This window comes from Mucor velutinosus (assembly GCF_035048745.1).
Source record: "Mucor velutinosus strain NIH1002 chromosome Unknown tig00000165, whole genome shotgun sequence".
NCBI lineage: Eukaryota > Fungi > Mucoromycota > Mucoromycetes > Mucorales > Mucoraceae > Mucor > Mucor velutinosus.
Window position 1 is genome coordinate 211,449 of NW_027041913.1, and position 20,755 is coordinate 232,203.

Consider the following 20,755-nt stretch of genomic DNA (forward strand, 5'->3'; position numbering starts at 1 on the left):
ATGAAGGGATCAAATCAACACCAAATCCAGATCAAAATTAACCAAGGCAAGTGGATCAAAAGGGATTGAAAGTACAATTGGGATGGCTAGATTGAAAATTTAATGGAAGGATAAAGATAAAGATATTTATTGTTATTTTGATTGATTCTACTATATATAAGTTCTATGAATATTTTTTTTTGACATTTTACTCTATAAATTTTTTTTTTTTTTTTGACATGTTGCTCTATAAATATTTTTTTTTTTTTTTGAGAAAATTAATTCAGGTACCTCGATTACACAATTCGAGCAGGCCCAAATTCCTTGATAAACTCGGGTAATGGAATGCAGCGAGATAGCGGATCAGCTATGTTAGAGGGACCCGGTTTGTACAAGATCTTGAAATTATATTCCATGACAGCAGCGCACCATCTTGACAGCTTGGGAGATTGCTTAGTTGGGTTGAAGATATACACCAAACTTGAATGATCTGTGATCAATATAAATTCTCTTCCTTTAAGGTAGTGTTGGAAATGTTGGATTGACCAAACCACTGCGAAAGCCTCGACCTCATGAATATGCCAATTCTTTTCAGACCCTCTGAGACTTCTGGAACCATAGCCAATAACTTGCTCATTACTGCGATCATGCTCATTGAATTGATCTACTTGGGTAAGAACACAACCAAGGCCTGATAGACTGCCATCAACGCTAAGTATTTGCACCTTATGACGATCGGGGAAAGCCAACACCGGATTACTGCACTGGATTTGCTTAAGAGTTTCAAATGCTTGCTGTTGTTCTGGCCCCCATACAAATTTGACTCCTTTTCTTGTGAGGCTAACTAGCTCCTTGGCAATTGTTGCATAATTTGGTGTGAACTTCCTAAAAAAACCAGTAAGACCAAGAAAACTCTTGAGTTCAGAAACATTTTGACAGGGCGGAAATGACTTGATCTTCTCTACATTGCGATCACCTGGTCTTGAACCTTCGCTGCTAATAATATGCCCCAGATATTCAACCGATTCTTGCCCAAAATGACACTTCTTTCGCTTGAACTTTAAGTTGGCCCTTTCCGCTGCTTCAAATAGCTCCCGTAAGTGTGCTTCATGAGCTTCTCTTGTTCTAGAAAAGCATAAGACATCATCATAGAAAATGCAAGCTGATTCACCAATCATATGCTTAAAAATAGAGTGCATCGCTCTTTGAAATTCTGAGCCGCCTACTGATATACCCATCGGCAATACTTTGTACCGAAAAGTCCCACGCTTTGTAACAAACCCTGTGAGGTCACGAGCCAAAGTATCCTCAGGATCGATTTCCAGTTGGTGGTACCCAGAAGAAGCATCCAGACACGAAAAATATTTCATTCCAGCCGTCAGTTCAGTCAGTTCCGCCACGGTTGGTGTTGGGAAGTTTGTTTGTACGATCAACTTATTCACCTTTCTGTAATCGATTACACAACGCCGAGAGCCATCCTTTTTCCCAACCAAGAACGCAGCAGAACTCCAAGTGCCATCAGCCTCCTCGATTAGGTCCAGTTCCAACATTTCATCCACGTACTTGTTTAGAGCGTCTTCATCTTCCCAGCTCAGACGAAAACATTTACTCTTGATAGGTTTCGCACCCTCCACGACTTGCACACGCATTTTGTGCCCCTTGATTTTAGTCAGACCCGACACTTCAGAGAAGACATGGCTAAATTCATTTAGTAGATCATGTAGAAATTCTGGGGCACCTTCAGCAATATTGTCCTTGTCATATTTGATTTCCTCAAATGTGTCCGGTATCAGATCTTCCTCCAACGATGCAGCATGTTTCTTGGCCAGTTCAATCTTGTAGATTTCCTTGCTTTTGTCGTGCACCAAACCTGGAATGTGCGAGGTAAAACCCTGCAACTTAACAAGACCAGAAGTGGTAGGTACCTTGATAATAGAGTTCGCAATGTCCAGTTCAACACCATAAGCCTGCAACCATGGAATACCCAAGATTAGAAGATCCGCATTCGTTTGATCTTGGACGCACATATGTTCTGGCCTTATGTGTTTGCCTTGGATGCAAATTGGTACATCCATCACAATGTCCGCACGCGCACCAGCAGATTCGTTGTTAAACCCCACTAATTGCAGAGAGTCGCCATTGCACGCCATACCTAGAGATTCACACAAGGACCTTGAGATAACACTTATGGAGCCACCGGTATCGAAACAAGCAATCACCTTCCTTCCATTGATCGATATTTCAGCCTTGAGAGGGGAACTCCATTTCATTTTTGCTAAATCGTAAGGATAACGATATACTGAGTGAGTGTCATCGAAATTGAGATCCGAATCAGTGCCTGAACTGAAAGATGCCATGGAGTCACCATCACTAGATGGGTCAGAGTCGTAATATGAAGAAGCCTCAGAGACATCAGAATCAGCAGCATGTTGGACAACATTGATTTTGTTTGGAGGTTCCTTGCTGCCACCATCCATCTCCATCAGGTGCCGTTTAGTACGCTTTGGCCTTTGCTTCCGTAGATCACGAAGACCATCCACGAGATCCTTAGCAGCGTCCTTGTCAATCGCAACCCAGTCCAAGATGGATAAACCAGAATCCAGTTCAGAAAGCTTGTTCCACACGTTTAATGATTTGGTTGGCACCTTCAACACACGAGCCTTTCTTGTCGGTCTTGGTTCCTTCATCGTGATTTCCTTGGATACAGTTTGCCCTGCTGGCGATACTCGCTTCTTCTTAGCGACACGATTGTTAGCATTTAAGACCTCGGGGACCTCCGGATTAGCTCTCTTGATAGCGTACACTTCATTTAACTCTTCAGCTTCCACCATGGTATCGATGAGATTCAAAGAAGACGATGAGTGTAGAGGATTTGGGAATTGAGTATCAACAACCTCTACTGTTGATACTCGCTGGCTTTTCCCGAATCCTTTCCATTAGTGCCCAAAGGTAAGCTATTAGCACCAGTAACCGGAGGAGCCTTAGCATCATTGACCATTTCCTTGGTGCACTCATATTTCTTATGCCCGGGTTCTCCACATAAGAAGCACACAATTCCACCAGAGTAAGAACGACGAGGGGCACTACCATATGCATTACTGTTCTTGTTGTTGTTCACAGTAGCTTCTTGTAAGGCAACCAAGTTAATTGACAATTTCTCCAACTTGTCTACCAAAGACATCACACTTGACATGGCTGAAATCTCGGAATTGCTGTCCGTGATTTCGTGGTTATCCGCTATTTGTTCTTGCATGTTGCTCAGAGGACCAATTTCTAAAGCGCCTTGACGGTTGCTAGCTACAACACCATATTTTAACTGAGATTTCTCCACTTGTCTAGCTCTTTCCTTGGCGACCGCAAAAGTGGCAGGTTTACTTTCCTTCTCGACTTCATACGCAATGTTGGAATTGATGGCATTCAAAAAGGTGCGCACCAGAAGGCCTTGATCCTTGTTGCCTAGCAAATTGAACAGCTCCTCCATTCGTATGGCTACTTCGTCAACGGAGCGGTATTCATCCCCTTGTTTGAGCCCATAAATTGCGGACCACCATCTGTCCTCCAAGTCAGATAGGTATTGAGCCTTGAAGAGACTCTCGAATTTTTCCCAAGTGTCGGCCTTGGACCCAACAACGTTCCACCATGATTCAGCCTTGTCAACCAGGTTTTCCTCGACGATGAGCAGCATTTCTTCGTCATTTATTCTTGCGCTTTTCTTCAAACGATTCATTCTTGACATCCAAGTGGCTGCCCGTTCCTCATTGACGCCATCAAAGGACCTAGGTTCCCTAAGGAAACGACCACCAGAGCTAGGTTCACCACCATTTTTCTTGTCAATTGCCATTTGGATTATCTTTAGGGAGAACGACGAGTTAGTAACCATTGAAGCCCGGACCAACTGATAAATATCAAGCTCTCTATAATGATTACCTTGGTAGTTGGTAATCAAGATATAAGTATTGTTGTGTGGAAAGGAAGACTGTAAGAACTATCCCAATAATTATGAGAGATGAATTTAAGGGTTCTTTAGGTTTGTTCGTACTAGATTGGCACTAGTAACTAAACTCCAGATTAGAATAAGAAGAAAAAAAATGGATGATGTTTATTAAGATGCAATTCAAAATACTATTTATATATGTCATTGTTCTATTGTTATTCTCCTGTCAGGCTCAATTCAGATCCGAATGTCAGTGCCCTGATCAAATGTAACCTCAAATTGGATTGCCTTCAATTTAACGTCAATTTCATGTACCCGCGTTCTTGAGTCGATCCTATCGTTTAAAATAGTAACACCCCAATTCCATTGTTGTAATTCCACTTGAATCTTGCATCGATTCGACATTAATTGGTTTGCATCTATCCTGAGTCAAAGTCCAGAGTCAAATCCACATTTCGAAATAGTAATGCTTGGCTATTAGCGCGCAATCTCATTTAGATCCCTGACTAATTCATCGATTCAACATTATCGGCTCCAAATACTGATTAGATTTCGGCTAAACTTGACAAGAAGCACCACGATCAAACGAATATGTAACAACAACAAAATAGAAGCGACACCAATTGAGTAAGCACCAACATTGATTAGCAATACACCAAATAGAGACCACATCGACTAGAATAACAGTATCAACGCACCATCAAGAGATAACATACAGTTTTACAACAATTATATGAGTGTGTCAATGCACCAGAACACCACACCAACGAGGAGTAACCCTTCAAGTAAGACATAGTAGATAAGTTAGAGAATTATACCTTGAATCCACCACATTGCGCCTTTTCCATATACGGTATATTGCCTTTTTAGGAAATCGAGATAGAGCCAAGTAACCAAGAGAAAGATACACACGTATCAAATCATCAAATTGCCTTCTTGGCTCAGGCGAAAATTTATGGTTGTTTATTGATTACAATGAATTAGCAATGTAAAAAATATAGACTTATATGCATGCGATCTTTGGATCATTAGTTGCAAGTCTTGAGAAGCGACGTACAGCAAAAAAGCTTAAATTGATAGTTTGATCTCCATGCAGGAACAACATGCAAGTGTCCAGAAAAGGGAAAAAAGGTCCTAAACTAAAAATTAAACTGGTAAAAAAGAAGTACAGGCAGGAAAAAGGAGTAAAACAAGTGAGATAAAAGGGTAGAGAATAAGAAGCTATGGTGTATGAGACATGCAATTGAGGATACCTCGATGTTCAGACAGCAGCACAGACAAAATAAACCCACAGACCTCAGTGGCACAAAAAAAGCAAGAAAAAAAAGGAGAAAACGAGGCATTTGCATATAGCAAAATGAGTAGAGAGACAAAGACCAAACGAGAAAGAAGCAGAGAAGGAGGACAAAGTGAATACGGACACTACCACAAAGGCAGCAGAAATAGAAACAATGAGAGTGGGAATGAGAGAGCAAAACGATTTCAACAACAAGGTGTCAATCAGTTATCAGAAGGCTCTGACATTTCAAGATCCTTGGTAGCAGAGAGAGTTGGGGAGACAGCATAAGCCAAGAGAGAGGCAGTTTCAGCATCATGATGCAAGAGGTAGCCAAGATAACTCAAACGTTGTTTCTTGGCTAAACGCTCTTGATCAGAGGATCGGGATGGTGGTTTAGCAGCAGCAGAGGAGGAGGAACGAGCAGGCATTTCTTCTTTCAAAATGGCATCAAATTGGGCTTGGTTGATGCGATCATACAAAAGAAAAGAACGAGCAACAGAAACACGGACAGAGCGACGGACAAAAGACAGCGAACGAAGGCAGCGAAGGTTTTCGACCTCAATGGCCTTTTGGACACGCAGATCAGGAGAGAGAGAAGCAAATTTGGGATCTTTGAGATTGACTGGATCACATGGATCAAAGTCAATCAACGGAGAGCAGCCACGACCATGTAGATGCATGGCTTTGGTGAGGGTGAGTACATAGTCATTATGAACAAGGAAAGAAATCACATTCTGTACAGGATATTGAATATCCAGCACACGAGAGTTATTCAATCCTACGCCTTGAACAAGGCGACGCAGCTCAGAAAGACGACGGCGGACAGGAGTAGCATAGTACACAAATTGATAACCAGATGGTATATCACTTTGAGGAGCAAAAAGACGAGCAAGAGTAGCGGATGCCTTGGTGGCAGATGGAGGAGGAGGACGAGCAGCAGGCTTCTTCTTACGCTTTGCACCTGTATTAGATGCAACGACGGCAGCAAAAGATGGTTGATTTCCTGGAGACAAAGAGGTGGCAGAGGTAGCATTGGTGCATGTAGTTGATGCTGATGCTATTGTGGTGGTAGTAGTGGCAGGAGGTGGGTGGGATGATGATGGCTTGGGAGCCAGGCTAGTTGTAGTACCAGTAGCAGCTGCAAGTTGGGCTTCGAGAGCGTGACGAGCAGCTTCAGACTCTGCCAGGGCTGTTTTTAACCTCTCAATTTCGACATGGGCGGTTTCCAGACGAGCTAAGCGATTTCGAACCTCAATCATAAAGGTTGAAAGTTGCTGTTCACTCGCTGGAGAGGCAGATGGAGGAGTTGTTGGTCCAAAATCAGTAGAAATGTTGATGATATCAACTGATGTTTGTGGATGGTGGTGCTGAGAGGTTTGAGAGAGTGTCATTTTCTTTGTTTTCAACTGTTGAGTGAAATCTACAGCGAAAAAAGGTGGAGATCTTGAGGAACTTGGCCGTTTTTGACCTGGAGAGAGAGAGGACGCAGAGCTTAATGCCTGGTTTACTTTGGTGTCGTCTGGAATGGTGTTCTTGCTATGTATTGTATGGATTTGTAGAGTTGGATCAATTTTTTCAATATTACTGGGCTTCAATGTATTAAAAAAATTGGTTAGCGGAAAGAAAGGTGCCTTCTTGGCTCAGTTTAAGATTGGTTTTTATTTATATGAAATTTAGTGGGCACTCGATGGGAGCATAGCCTAATTTCAAGAACAAATATATAACAAGTAACTAAAAAAATCCTCCAGAGCACTTTCAAAAGGACAAAAAATGCAGTGACAAGAGTGCAGGACATGGAGACTAGTGGTGCTCACATTGAGGATCTCGAGGGACAACCAACGGATGGGAACTTTGATAATGACTTACCACCGAGGAGCCGCACGTAGAAAACAACAATGGAACATGTTCATCCCTGTCAGATCAACCAGTACGAGAGTACCAAAGAGACGCTGGATCTGGATCCGGAGCAATGACAGCCAGAGGATGCACAAGGCAATCGATAGCATACAGTAGGTTCAGTAGAGCAGACCAGTAAGCAGGAGGGCCAGCAGAGGCAGTGGTTGGCAGGCAATTAAGAGCATGATCAATACGGTGCACACCAGGAGGAGCAGGCGGCAAGGCATCGATTAAGTCAGGATCAAGAGCACGGCAGTACAAAAAGTGATCACGAGAGATGTGAACACCTGCAGGTGACATACATGGGCACTCCTCACGCATGTTTGTGAAGCGACCAAGGCGCCAACGGACCAAACGACTACGGGCAATACGACCAAGAGGCAGATAGAGGATGGGATCAGGCCTTGTGGTGTCAGGACGACAAGCACGAAGCAAAGTATGACGACCAGTGACAGCAGCAGCAGAGAGCTGGAGATCAACCTGATCTTGCCAATAGGCAGCAAAGGTAGTGCGCAAGCCAGCAGAAGAAGGAACAGGGTCAGGCAGCGACTGATACAGAGGGTTTTCACATATAAAACGATCCAACCTTGTATAGTGCAAATGGGCACGAAGTAGAACCAGCAGACAATCGTCAGGCAGAGTATCAGCACGCAGAGCAAAACGGGTAGCCAGGACATTGTAGCGATGTTTGATACTGGGAAGACAGGTAATGTGCTTGGCGACATTGACCCAAGTACTACCCACAAACATGCCAACAAGTCGGTTTTGTAAAGTATCCATAGCAGTAAAATCACGAGCAGAGAGATGGGAGATAGCCAGACCATATTCAAGCTTAGGACGAATAAATGTCCTGTACAGGCGAGAGGAGAGCAGCAAAGAGAAACCATTGCGGTTGACACCAACAGAGTTTAACAGAGCCATGGTCTTGACAGCACCAGCAGAACGCAGAGACAGAATACCCGGAGCATGCAGGCCTTTGTATCGGAATGGCATACCAAGGTATGTAAATTCGTCAACGACAGGCAGAGCTTCATTGTATAGTACCAGAGGAGAGCCAGCAAGAGCAGCAGCAGTACCAAGCACAGCACATTTGGAAGGCTTCCACCTATATCCAAGAGAGACAGAATGACCAGCAGCAAGATCCAACATACGCTGAACCTCAGACTTTGAACCAAAGACAGCCACATCGTCAGCGAACAGGAGACTATTGATAGCAATAGGAGCATCAGTACCAGGCACAGGCAGCATAGTAGCACCAGTAGCACCAGAACGCAAAAGACTCGGTAAAGAATTGATATACAACGAGTACAAGTGGGGACTGAGCACTGAGCCTTGCAGAACACCAGTAACAGGAGAGAAAGCAACCGAGTTGTGATTAGCAATCAAGACAGAAACAGACACATCATCAAACATGTTGATCAACAGACCCAGAACAGCACGAGGAAGACTAGAACCAGCCAAAGCAGACCAGATAACACGACGATCGACTGTGTCATATGCTGACTTGATATCCAAGAAAGCGACAACAGGACGACGACGGTGCGCAACAAAGTAATCATGCATCAAGTCATGCAAGCAGAGGGCTTGATCCAGAGGACTACGTTGAGGGCGGAAACCACCTTGGGCAATGTCAAGGGCAGGAGAATGGGCATCCAGCTCAGGCATGAGAGAGAACTCAAACAGTTTGCGCACAACAGAAGTCAGAGAAATAGGCCTATAGTTGGCGGGATCAGAAGCATCACCTTTCTTGAAAATGGGAAAGACTTGGGCTTGGCGCCAGAGAGCAGGAGTATACGACCATTGATAGCACAATTTGAAGAGCAACGACAAGACAGGAGCAATCTCAGAGACCAAGGACTTGAGCATCTCAGCCTTGATATGATCTGGACCAGGAGCTTTATGTGTTGGGAGCCGCTGAATGTGAGATACAAGAGTATCAACATCGAACAGTGACAAATCCACAGGCACACAAAAAGGCAGAACAGAGTCAAAAGTGGGAGGAGCAGCAGGACGAGTAGCAGTGGCAAGCAGAGAGCCATCATACACCGAAGCGAGATGAGAACCCATAGCAGTGACAGAAGCAGCAGGACCATCAGGGTGGTTGTACGTAGGAGAGGATTCTTTATTACGCTTGATGCGCTTAATAGCAGCAGTAGCTTTTGAGAAATCACACTCCAGGGCAGTACAGAATTGTTGCCAGGACCTTCGCTTTGCAGCTTGTACCAGGGAACGAAACTTGCGATGAGCAACTTTGTATAAGAACCATTTTTCAATTTTGGCAATACCAAAGGCATGCCTCCATTGACTATATGAGCGATCGCGTGCAGTAGCAGCATCCTGAATTTCTTGTGTCCAGTACTTCTTCCAATGGCCAGGACGACCGGATTTTACACCAATAGAACTATCCAGAGATTCATACAAACATTGATTCAAAGAATCGTTGAGTGCATCAATATCTGGACGAACACCAGGAGGAGCAGACACCAAACCAGAAAGAGTACCAACCAGAGGAGCAACAGAAGATCGAAAGGATTCACGGAGTAAGCCCAAAGGCTTCTCTTTCGTCAATTTCGAGAGCTTCCATTGACGCCGAGGAGCCAGAACAGAATCACCAGGAGCCACAGTGTCATCGAGAGGTGGCACATACCCGAAAGTAAGTGACATCAATCGATGGTCAGAACCAAGAGACAGATCAGACTCAACCACCAGTTGAGGATTCACCAAAGCAACATCACCAATATTTGTCAAAAACAAATCAATGACACTACTCAATTCTTGCTGCTGCCGAAAAGAAGAGTACGTCGTAACGCCAAAAGCCAAAGACGCATTGAGCACAGACAAGCAATGTTCATCAAACCAAGGTTTGAGAGCATTACCACGAGCATTGGAGATAGCATCACCAGTGAGAGAACCCAACCGAGCATTGAAATCGCCACAGAGGATAGTATCCCTAGTCATAGGTAGTGAACTAAGGGCCGAGAGCACCTTATCAGAGGATAAGGGTGGAGGAAAGTAAACACAATGAACCGTAAGGGTGCCAACCTTTAGAGACAGAGTGTGCGGATTATAAGAAGGTAGTTGGGAGACAGTGAAGGGACAGGAAGGAGAGACAAAGGCAGTGATACCACCAGAACCACGATTGAAAGCACCAGGTACTTTTGAACCATAGAGATGGAATTGAGACCAGTTTGTTGGAAAAGAGCCAGATGTAAGCCAAGTTTCAGTAACCAGCAGAACCTGAGTATCCAGTACATGAGAGAGAACATCATGGACTGTTGATTGGCGAAGACCATTGGCATTCCAGAGTGAAAGAGAGACGAAAACCGGGGAGACAGGCACATTAACATTATTAGGCAGTATAGATGGGGCAGAGAAGGAACTCATTATTGATCCACATCAGACATATCACTATCAGATCCAGCCTTGTCCTGGGAATCAGAGTTCAGCTTGCGACGGAACAGGAAATCAGCCTTTTTGGGCTCCTTCTTAGCAAAGCGTTCAACGGCCTGAGCAACGGCAACAGAGAGACTTTCATCGCAGATCCAACCTTTCTGTATAAAGTACTTACCGACACCACTAACATTAAGTGGGCGGAGGAAGGACAAAGTTTGCAGGCAGCGAGCTTCAGTAAATTGGTGAATCAGAGCATGACGATCATCATCAGAGAGGCTGGCGTACTTGGGATCAGCAATATTGCTGGGGTCCAATGGATCAAAAGCAGGAAACAGTTCACCCTTAGCCTTGGTCAATAGAGCAGTAAACTCCTCAACGTATTGAACGTGCAACAGAACACCAATAACATGGGAGGCAGGAAAGCAGATATCCAAGACACGACCCAGATCAACACTAGCATTAGCTAGATGCTTACGCACTTCAGAACGTTGGATCTTTCGGGATCTACCAATATATACATATTGATAGCCCTGGACACCTTTGGTAGCAGCAGTGGTAAAGGCACGACCAGCAGCAAGACGTTTTTTGTCTTTTTTCTTAGGATCAGGCTTGTGAGCAGCAGCAGTAGCGATTTGGGCGAAATTAGGAGCTTCCTTGAGAGGCTTTGGAGACACTGGGATAGAGGAACTTTCGCCCCCCTTGGGTCGACCCGAACCAGGAGAAGTGGTGTGACTAGTAACTGGACCTTGTTGTAATTTTTGAATAACCAGGTCCTTGTCTTGTAAAATTTTTTTCAGATCCTTGTTTTCTTGTTCCAAAGCAGCCAAACGTGTAAGGAGGTCCTCATGCTTGTTAACTTTCTCTGTTACCAAAGTAAGTTGTTGCTGGATTTGTTGCAGTATCGCTGGAAAGTGACTCATATCCAGGGCTTGTAGATTGGTGTCCATGGCGTTGAATATTTTTTGAAATTCCAACAATTCGAAAAAATATGAAACAGGTGTACGACAATTCTGAAATTATAACACAATAAACTGTTGATGGATGCAAGTATACTGATACAATTTCGAGTGGATTGGAGTACTGGATGATGAGATATTACGTTTTTTAGTGGTTTTTAGGATACTTTTTCCGAAGAGGGTGGCAAAAAGTGTCGAAAAACGGGAAGAGATGCCTTCTTGGCTCAGTTGGCAGAGCGTCTGCCTAGTAAGCAGAAGGTCAACAGTTCGATTCTGTTAGCAGGCATTCATTTTTTGCTGTGGTTCTTACTATAGTGTGCGTAGCCTTTAGTTTTTGATTGTGTTTGTTTCTAGTTTCTACGATTTTATTATTCAAATATCGTTTTGTCCGTTTATGATCTGCTTCTCTAGCGTTTACACTCAAACAAATTATTATGCAGAGATTTATAAACTTTATTTTCTCTTTTTTTCGCTTTCATTACCTGTTTACTAATCAAGTCAATGTCTAATCATGTATCAGTTATCCTGGCTCCAAGTATAATCACTATTTAGTGTGGTGATCTTTCTTTAGCCCTTGCTAAAGCACCTGGTTTAGTGTGACAAAGTTGTAAATCGTCCATGGTATTCATCGTTGCTTTTATTTCTTTATTTGTAATATCAAGATTGAAAACAAGTAATCAAGATGTCTAAGAACATTTTGAATGGTAAAATAAAGCATACAGTCAATGGTGATATCACAGTCTGCTATTTACAGATAACCTCAAGAGATGTTTGTCTTGTGTAAGATAAAAGAATTTGGCATGCAATGTTAAAGCTGGATATATCATCTTATGTGCTTAATAACGTCTTTAATTAGAAGCAAATCACAATGTCGACTGTATTCAAAGTCGTGAAGCCCAGATTGGCCAGCAATTGACTGGCACTTTCTGTCAGTTTAAGATGCCCTATACAAGTTTGGAAGGTAGCTTTTTGCATCAAACGCATGAGGTACATCTGCAGCAACAACTACAATGAAAACCTTCACTGTCTAATTTCATAGTTGATGCAAAAATGTAATTTCAGTCGTTCGAATTGATCTGCATTAAAATGTAACTGATTGTCTAAAAAACGGTCCTAGGTACAGTCACCCCTAAAGAACTTTTCAATACAAATCGAATGGAACAAGAGATTTCAGAACTTGCTCTGCAAATCCAAAGTATGAGACCTCAACAGCAATCTTTGAGAAAAGGAGGATACAAAAAACATGCACATACCCCAGGATCAACGCTTCCTCGGTCAATGCAGGAAGAACTAGATGAACAAGGTATTTTTTGGAGTTGCGTTGACATTTACATTGTGATTGACACTTTCCCTATGTAGAGACAGACGATCGTAAATTTGGAAAGAAATTCACCATCAAAGCTTCTACCCGAAAAGAGCTAAGGAAGCAAAAGAAGGCAGAGAAAGGCAAGCGTAATGCAGAGCGCCATCAAAGAAAAAGGCCCATTGAAGAATCTGTCAAAGCAAACAACCATAACAATAAGCGTCAAAAGACAACGACGACAGAGGTACAAAGCAAAAAACAACCACAAATCAAAAGCAACAACAAAGTGGAAAAGCCAGTTGCAGCCAAAAAGACGAAATCGTCTGCAGAAGCCATGAAGCGTTTGGAGAAATCCAATCCAGGTCTTTACAAAATGTTGCAATCTGATAATTTGATCCATAACGAAGCGGGTAAAGTCATTGTCGATAATGGAGATTTCGAGCAAGACGATCGTGATATTGCCTATTGGGAAAAGAAACTAGGCCTAAACAAGAAGAAGGATAAGTCTTTGGGCAAGGAATTCGAGGAAGATGGCCTACTGGAGGTCCTTGGTAATATTGAAGGCGAAGATGGCGAAAACGATGATGATTTAGAGTACCTCAGAAAGAAGAGGCAACGTCAAAACGACCAAAAGAAGAAGGCAGCTATGGAAGAGAAAGCCGAGGAGGCTATGGACGATATGTTTGCTGGATTCGAGAGTGATGAAGATGATGAGGATGAAGACGACGACGAGGATATGGAAATGGATGGCCTTTTGAATGAAAGCGATAGTGAAGATGACGAAGAAGCAGAATTGATTAATGAAGATGATGTGGATAATGACGAAATGACGCTTGAAGAAGACGATGAAGAAGAAGAAGAAGAATCTGAAAAGGCTGTTGAACCACCCAAGGCTGCCGAGCAGTCTAAAAGCAGTGTCTTGACCAAATACGTACCACCTCATTTAAGAAAAGCACCAGCAGGCAAATCAGAAATGCAAATCAAGTTGCATAAACAACTTATGGGTCAATTGAACAGACTGAGTGAAAGCAACATGGAGAGCATTCTGCTTGAAATTGAGAAATGTTACGGCACATATCCTCGCCATGGTAAGATTCTACTCTGGATGGCCATTGAAAAGTGTTCTAACGTATATCCGATAGATGTAACTGCCACTCTCACTGATATCATTCTGACCTCCATCTCACAAAAATCAAATTTACTGGACTCATTTGTCATTACTTATGCCACCATTGTTGCTAGTCTGTATCGTTTGATTGGTATAGAATTTGGTAAGCAAAATTTAAGGAGTCAAATTGAAGCAACACAAAGCCCTAACATGTGATTTATAGCTGCACATCTCGTACAAACCTTGGTTGAACTGTTTGAAAAAGAGTACAAGAAATGCAAAGCGTCGATTCAACGTGGAGACGACAATGGAGACGAAGGGCCAGAAGGGTCCAGAGAGTCAAAGAATCTGTTGACCTTGATCTTGGAATTGTACAACTTTCAAGTCTTGTCCTGTATTATCATTTATGACATTGTGCGTATGCTGATTGAACATTTGGATGAAAACAGTGTTGAATTGCTGCTTCGCATCGTTCGCAGTAAGTAGTAGTTGCACATGCTATTCTATACTACACGATCACTCACACACCAACACGTTAGCTGCTGGGCCTGAGATGCGCAGCGATGATCCCACCTCTCTAAAACACATTATCGATGAAATTCAAAAGGAGACAGCTAAACGTGATCCTGCAACTATATCGTAAGCAAAGAATCATGCACAAAAGGTTATGCACGCACAGTAACACGTTCTTTAGCACACGTCATAAATTCATGCTTGAAACAATTGCCAATGTAAAGAACAACAAGATCAAAAATAACCAGACTGCTGGAGGACACGGTGACAAGGAAATGGTATCGAAAATGAAGAAATTCCTAAACGGATTATCTAAGAAGCGTACAGTGCGTAGCACAGAGGCATTGCGTGTCAGTTTGGACGATATCCGTAATGTTGAAACAAAGGGTAAATGGTGGTTGGTAGGCGCTTCATGGAAGGACAACTTGGTTGGCACTTCTAGCAAATACAGCACAACCAAAATGCCCGAAGACTTGAAGAAGGATCAATCGTTGCAAGAGGCTCTCCTGAAGCTTGCAAGAAAGCAGGGCATGAATACAGATATCCGTAGGACAATCTTTGTCACCATCATGAGTTCCGAGGTAAATCCAGGGTGACATTGTCCAATATATTATATAATAATGCTGCGTTTTAGGATTATTTGGACGCATTTGAAAAGCTCATGAAACTGGGACTAAGCGAAGTACAACAACGTGAAATTTGTCGTGTCATGTTACAATGTACAGGCAATGTAAGTAGTGTGTATAATGTAATAAGCAGTGTAAGCTGATCGTATCTACTTCCTAAATAGGAAAAAACGTTCAACCCATACTACATGCTAGTAAGCAAGCGATTATGTGAAGTAGATCATTCATTCAAGGTGACCTTTCAATACTGTCTGTGGGATTTTCTCCGAGAATGCGGTGAGAGCGAAGTGGGTGGACTAGAGCGAAGTGCGACAGAGAACAGCGTCCACGATGAAGGCAGCAAGAATATCCGTGTCAGCAAGTTGTCCAACATGGCCAAATTTTATGCGTCCTTGATTGCTGATGGAGCACTTACATTAGCAGTTTTAAAGAGTGTTAATTTCATGTCTGTGCAACGTAATGCTCGTATCTTCTTGGAGATTTTGTTTGCTAATTTATTGTTGCAATTGCATTCTGGCGGTGCACAAGCCATTGCCAACGTGTTTGCAAAGATCCTTGAGCTGCGAACATTGGCGCAAGGCTGCCAGTTCTTTATGCTGGATACCGTGGTCCACGGCAGACACACTGGGCTCGATCAGGCTGAATTGGACAAGGTGCAGTGGTCCTGCAAAATAGCTAGAGAGGTGCTTGGTGCTAAATAGAAATAAATTCCCTTGAAGCTTAATATTAGATAAGTTTTTCTTTCTGCAGAAAAGTAACGTTTCACGTATACTCCTAGACATTATTACAATATAATATGATGATGTTACATTTGTTTCGATCACTTTGTACTCTTAAAGGAACATTTTATTTTCCTTTTTGATTTAAGGGTATATAAACAGACGTTGATTTGGATTTCTACTGCCTTCTCTCAACAGCCAGAAATGAAGAATATCTTTGTATTGGCCTCTTTTGCAATCATTGGCATTGTCCATGCCTATAACGTAAGCTTCAAAGTATAAATGCATATTGTCCAATCACTGACATTGCCTACGCTGTATAGAACCAATGCAATGACAACATTGTTGACTGTATGTATATGATAGTATGTGATTGATCCGCTACTGACACTCAATGTCCAGATTGGGGTCAAAACTCGTACGGTGCTGCTAATGGCAGCGATGTCTCTGGTTGGCAGCAACCTTTGAAATTCTACTGTGATGATGATACCGTTGATGTTCTTCCAATTGCCTTTTTGACTACCTTCTTTGGCGTGGGTGGAGAGCCTCAGATCAATTTGGCCAATGTATGTCGCTGAGCTCATAAAGATGCCCATCTAATAGACTATAATAGTACTGTAACTCGGTCGATAATGCCACTTTCCCTGGAACTGGTTTAGCCGATTGTCAAGACATTGCGCCTGAAATTGCCTACTGTCAAAGTAAGGGTAAATTGATCACTCTCTCATTGGGTGGCGCTACTGGATCCACAGGTATGGTGTGAAATCGAATATATAGACTAGCTCTAACACATGATGATGGCAGGCTTCCAAACTGAAGCGCAAGCTACTGCATTTGCTGACACTTTGTGGAACCTCTTTTTTGGCGGAAGTTCCAATACTCGTCCTTTTGGTAACGCTATTTTGGATGGGTAACTACTGATGTGTATGTATGCACATATCTCTCTCTATACTTACAGTGCTCTGTTTATAGTGTTGACCTCGATATTGAAGGTGGTAGCCCTAGCTGTAAGTGTGTTATTGTATCACATGTAACATCAGATTTGCATAATTTAATTTGTATATATCGATCGCATTATAGATTATGTAACCTTCCTTAACAGACTCAACTCTTACTTCTCCAAGGCCAACAAAAAGTATTATGTAACTGCTGCTCCTCAATGTGTTTACCCTGATGCTAGTCTTCAGACCACATTGAATGGCTATCCATTCGATGCCGTCTATGTTCAGTTCTGTAAGCAGCTAAAAAATCACATGTAGTGCCATTATTTAATGAATCTGGTAGATAACAATCCTTGTGGTCTCCAAAACTACAACTCTGCTTCTCAATGGAACTTTGGTATCTGGGATATATGGGCTCGTACCATCTCTCCCAACAAGAATGTCAAGGTTTATATTGGTGCTCCTGCCAGTGCATCAGCTGCTGGTGGTGGTTATGTTTCTGCTAGTACTTTGTCCAACATTGCTGTTACTACTCGCAACAATTTCCCTAGTTTTGGTGGTGTCATGTTCTGGGGTAAGTGAGCCCATTATGGATTCATTTGAAAGCGATTTGCTTATCCAATGTACACATAGATGCTTCTCAGGCTTACAAGAACAACCGCATTGATAAGGCCCTGAAGACTGCGCTCAAACCAGGCGAGAAATGTGATGGTTCCTTTACTTTTCCTACATGTACTGCTCCTGCTTTTGTTCCTGGAAACAGCTACTCGGGTGGCACCACCGTATCGTACAAGTAAGTGATTGTACACTGTCATAATGTTGTGATTCAATGAACTGACGTTGTTTGCATAGTGGGTAACTAGCAGCATTCAATGGAGAACATATAGACTTGCACTAACACTTCCTTACCCTAAAATCCCAAATATAGTTACATGTGGACTGTAAGTGGTAACATGGGAACATGATCTTGTATTGCATAGACTCATCATCTAATAGGCTAAATGGTACGCTACTCAAGCGCCCTCTGGTAATGTCAATGGTGATTGGTCTCCAGGTAAACAAGCGTCTTCCTAATTCACAATCATATACAATCCTCACACAATGTACAATAGTAAGCAGCTGTGCTGGTGGCACTCTTGGTGGAGGTAGCAGCAGCAGCAGCAGCTCTTCTATTACTACAACAAAGACAAGCACTACAACGACTGCCACTACTACAGTCAGCCAACCCGTAACATCCACTACTACCGTTACCATTACCGCTTCTTCAAGCGCTACAAAGACTACTACTACTACTACTACCACTGCTACTGCTACGTCAACCAATGCTTGTTCAGGCGTCGCTGCTTGGTCATCTACCGCTACCTATGTCAAGGGTAACCAGGTTACCTACTCTGGCTCTATTTGGACGGCTCAGTGGTGGACATTAGGCGATACTCCTGGAGGTTCTGCTGGTGTCTGGGTCAAGGGAGCTTCATGTCCCGCAAGCCTTGCTGCTAGATCAGTTCAGAGTAAGTGTGAATACCATTGAAACCTTGTAGCGATGACTTATCTGACTGTATTTCGTAGATCCTGTCGGAACAAGTATCGATTGCAAGCACAACAGTAGATGGACCAACACCAGAACCTACAAGACTGGTTCCAAGGTTGTATTTAAAGGATCTGTATACATTGCCTCCTCATTAAACTTGGTAAGCAGCTTGTAGCATGTGGCATGGCTATATAGTGTACTAAACTCTATAATAGAACGCATCTCCCGAAAGCAATTCTCTTGTTTGGAAGAAGGATGTTGTTTGCTCAAACCAACTCACTCGCTAAGTTATAAGAACTCACTCCCACTCGACAATCTATCAAAAAAGCTTGATGCTTATATTTACTGTAGATTGACTCTACATATATTATTACCAATTTTAATTACAATATTAAAGACTTAAACTATTCAAATTTATACTACAAAAGATTGTTTGTTGCATATAGTTTTTCTCCAACTCATGGGACGAAATATTTCGTACAACTGTTATCTTATCCAAAGAAACTCATCTCAGCTGTAATTTGAATGTTCGTTCATAGATCCAATGTGTATATGAGTGTGTTTTTTATGAGTTGTAGGTAAAAGAAATTATAAGGAAAGATTGAGTGCCAATTGACAATGATAGGAATAAAGAGTAACATTAGAGAGCAGTGTAAGGCTCAAGAAATCTATATCTGCCTAAGTCTATAACGTGCTGGTGTTCGACACTAATTGACCAATGATGTCTACAACATCTTCACTATGCTCTACGCAATATTTTGCGAATGTAATCTTTGATAAGGGCCCGACTGAAACACAAAATGCCTTATCATCATCTTTGAGAGCGCTAAACATGTCTTCATCTGTTTGATCATCACCAGCACACATAATAAAATCTGACTCTTGCTTCTGCTTGATGCGTTTTACGACTTCTCCTTTGTTCACAAGCAAAGATCTCACTTCCAAATTCATCTTGCCCACTAAAATGTCAACACCAGGTATCTTGATCAGCTCTTGATGGCATAATTCAGACTGTTTCTCACTGTCGAGAGTAATTCACATTAGATGCTGCCCTCTCCATCTCTCTCTCCATGAACAAAAAACTTACGCTTCTTGAGTATTGCTAGCATTGCGGTAATGCCAGGTGATGGATGATTTCTTTTGTTCAATCACAGTGCCAGGGTTGCAGTTGGTATACTTTTCAAAGATTTTCAGTGCAGTGTCCTTCCATGACATATCAGCGTCCTTGAGCATGTCGGTCCAATCATTCAAGCCTGCCTTCTTCATGAATGAGCCATGTTCGGCACTAAGGCCTAATCGAGGAATTCTTCCCAAATATGTGTCCAAAAATACTTGGTCTCTACCAGAAATAATCCACACAGTGTTGGAGGGGTCTTTGCAGAGATCGCTCAGGTGGTTTAGCAATGTTGGTGTAGGCTGAGCATCTGCTGGGTTGCTTACAATAGGTGTTAAAGTCCCCTTTTTTTTTGGATTCGATCAATTTCCGAGTTTGTATTCTTTGGTTGAGGAAACACTTACATCATAATCAAACAAAAACAAGCGTCTTTGAGTGTTCTTGTAAGCATTGAACAGCACGGAGGTATTCAACGGCTTTGTTGACTGTTGGATCATGAAAGAGAAAGAGGGTTTTTTTTTAGTGGAAATGTAACAATTGATGAAAAAAAAAGCCCATAAAAAGAAAAACTTTTTTTCCAAGGTTTTTCAATCAGAAAAGCCCTTAGTTGGCGATTTTTAAGATAGCAGATCTCTTGGATAAAAACCAAATCCCAGAGAGCCCAGACGTGTGTCTACTTACCAATGAATGGTTCAACATGTCTGCCATCTGCTTGAAATTTGTTGTATCCACAGCAATTTGATTTGAACATTGGGCGTGATTCAATGCAACAAGTGTAGGAATGGTATCATTTGTGTCTAGTGACGTGGAAAAGAGCGAGATCTTCGTAACAGCCAATGCCTCCAAAGTGTCACGAACTTCTTTATCAAGATTGGGATAAAAGTAAACATTCCTGGCGTGGATATTGGACTCGTTTGCAAAGAATACAAGCGCAATGCTACTAGACCATTGAGGATAGGTAGCAAGTAAATGGTTGAATGCCAATACAATATTTTGCATTACAATCATATCCGTATCATAGCAGATAATCAATTGCTTTGATGCAAACTGATCTTTGGTATAATATGCGGTGGCAGTGGAAGCAGTTCTAGCTGGAATAGGCATGGTGCTGGTAGGTGACATGTTGGGTTGTTGAATGTGAGAATGAACAAAGAAAAGAGGCAGACACTTATCTACAAAGCCCATATTTATACAGGTGGCGGTGTCTAGAAACATACTGATAATGACGAATCTGGCATGATACGCTTGATCAAGCAATGATAACCTGCTTTTTCGCCTCATTTTATGTAAGCAGAACCATCGTAGATAATTGAGATCCAACCTCTCGAAACAGCTCAAACCTTCCCGTTTCAGGTTGATCTACTCTTTCCGTAGCATAGCAAATAGTGGATCGTCTTCTCAACATCTACACTATACGTATCAAGATTTTATAAAACCACGTTGTTTTCAAGGCGCCATTTCAGTAT

General features: G+C 42.4%; 8 protein-coding genes and 1 non-coding gene across 9 annotated transcripts; 3 read left to right on the forward strand and 6 right to left on the reverse strand.

The window, feature by feature from the left end:
• Nucleotides 1-275: 275 nt before the first annotated feature.
• On the reverse strand, nucleotides 276-2,810 carry ERG27 (3-keto-steroid reductase; the record flags this gene model as incomplete). Its single annotated transcript, XM_064822368.1, has 1 exon — nucleotides 276-2,810. The coding sequence occupies one exon, from the start codon at nucleotides 2,808-2,810 to the stop codon at nucleotides 276-278; it is 2,535 nt and encodes an 844-aa protein (XP_064678968.1).
• Nucleotides 2,811-2,875: 65 nt separating this feature from the next.
• ATC70_003000 (uncharacterized protein) lies at nucleotides 2,876-3,820 on the reverse strand (the record flags this gene model as incomplete). The annotated part of the gene is made up of 1 exon (XM_064822369.1): nucleotides 2,876-3,820. The coding sequence occupies one exon, from the start codon at nucleotides 3,818-3,820 to the stop codon at nucleotides 2,876-2,878; it is 945 nt and encodes a 314-aa protein (XP_064678969.1).
• A 1,593-nt stretch (nucleotides 3,821-5,413) lies between these two features.
• On the reverse strand, nucleotides 5,414-6,583 carry NDC80 (kinetochore-associated Ndc80 complex subunit ndc80; the record flags this gene model as incomplete). Its single annotated transcript, XM_064822370.1, has 1 exon — nucleotides 5,414-6,583. One exon carries the CDS (start codon nucleotides 6,581-6,583, stop codon nucleotides 5,414-5,416), a length of 1,170 nt encoding a protein of 389 aa, XP_064678970.1.
• A 529-nt stretch (nucleotides 6,584-7,112) lies between these two features.
• On the reverse strand, nucleotides 7,113-10,046 carry ATC70_003002 (uncharacterized protein; the record flags this gene model as incomplete). The annotated part of the gene is made up of 1 exon (XM_064822371.1): nucleotides 7,113-10,046. One exon carries the CDS (start codon nucleotides 10,044-10,046, stop codon nucleotides 7,113-7,115), a length of 2,934 nt encoding a protein of 977 aa, XP_064678971.1.
• Nucleotides 10,047-10,471: 425 nt separating this feature from the next.
• On the reverse strand, nucleotides 10,472-11,428 carry ATC70_003003 (uncharacterized protein; the record flags this gene model as incomplete). The annotated part of the gene is made up of 1 exon (XM_064822372.1): nucleotides 10,472-11,428. The coding sequence occupies one exon, from the start codon at nucleotides 11,426-11,428 to the stop codon at nucleotides 10,472-10,474; it is 957 nt and encodes a 318-aa protein (XP_064678972.1).
• A 222-nt stretch (nucleotides 11,429-11,650) lies between these two features.
• Nucleotides 11,651-11,723, forward strand: ATC70_003004. Its single transcript has one exon. It is a non-coding gene; the product is annotated as a tRNA-Thr (tRNA).
• Nucleotides 11,724-12,592: 869 nt separating this feature from the next.
• Nucleotides 12,593-15,688, forward strand: ATC70_003005 (uncharacterized protein; the record flags this gene model as incomplete). The annotated part of the gene is made up of 8 exons (XM_064822373.1): nucleotides 12,593-12,740; nucleotides 12,797-13,828; nucleotides 13,883-14,011; nucleotides 14,072-14,326; nucleotides 14,388-14,487; nucleotides 14,543-14,942; nucleotides 14,996-15,091; nucleotides 15,152-15,688. The coding sequence occupies 8 exons, from the start codon at nucleotides 12,593-12,595 to the stop codon at nucleotides 15,686-15,688; spliced, it is 2,697 nt and encodes an 898-aa protein (XP_064678973.1).
• Nucleotides 15,689-15,910: 222 nt separating this feature from the next.
• ERG6_1 (Delta(24)-sterol C-methyltransferase) lies at nucleotides 15,911-18,462 on the forward strand (the record flags this gene model as incomplete). Its single annotated transcript, XM_064822374.1, has 14 exons — nucleotides 15,911-15,970; nucleotides 16,030-16,057; nucleotides 16,109-16,272; nucleotides 16,320-16,458; nucleotides 16,511-16,616; nucleotides 16,679-16,713; nucleotides 16,787-16,939; nucleotides 16,991-17,221; nucleotides 17,281-17,440; nucleotides 17,576-17,588; nucleotides 17,644-17,701; nucleotides 17,760-18,155; nucleotides 18,214-18,335; nucleotides 18,391-18,462. 14 exons carry the CDS (start codon nucleotides 15,911-15,913, stop codon nucleotides 18,460-18,462), a joined length of 1,737 nt encoding a protein of 578 aa, XP_064678974.1.
• A 397-nt stretch (nucleotides 18,463-18,859) lies between these two features.
• ATC70_003007 (uncharacterized protein) lies at nucleotides 18,860-20,474 on the reverse strand (the record flags this gene model as incomplete). Its single annotated transcript, XM_064822375.1, has 4 exons — nucleotides 18,860-19,196; nucleotides 19,263-19,633; nucleotides 19,694-19,774; nucleotides 19,971-20,474. The coding sequence occupies 4 exons, from the start codon at nucleotides 20,472-20,474 to the stop codon at nucleotides 18,860-18,862; spliced, it is 1,293 nt and encodes a 430-aa protein (XP_064678975.1).
• Between the last annotated feature and the right edge of the window lie 281 nt (nucleotides 20,475-20,755).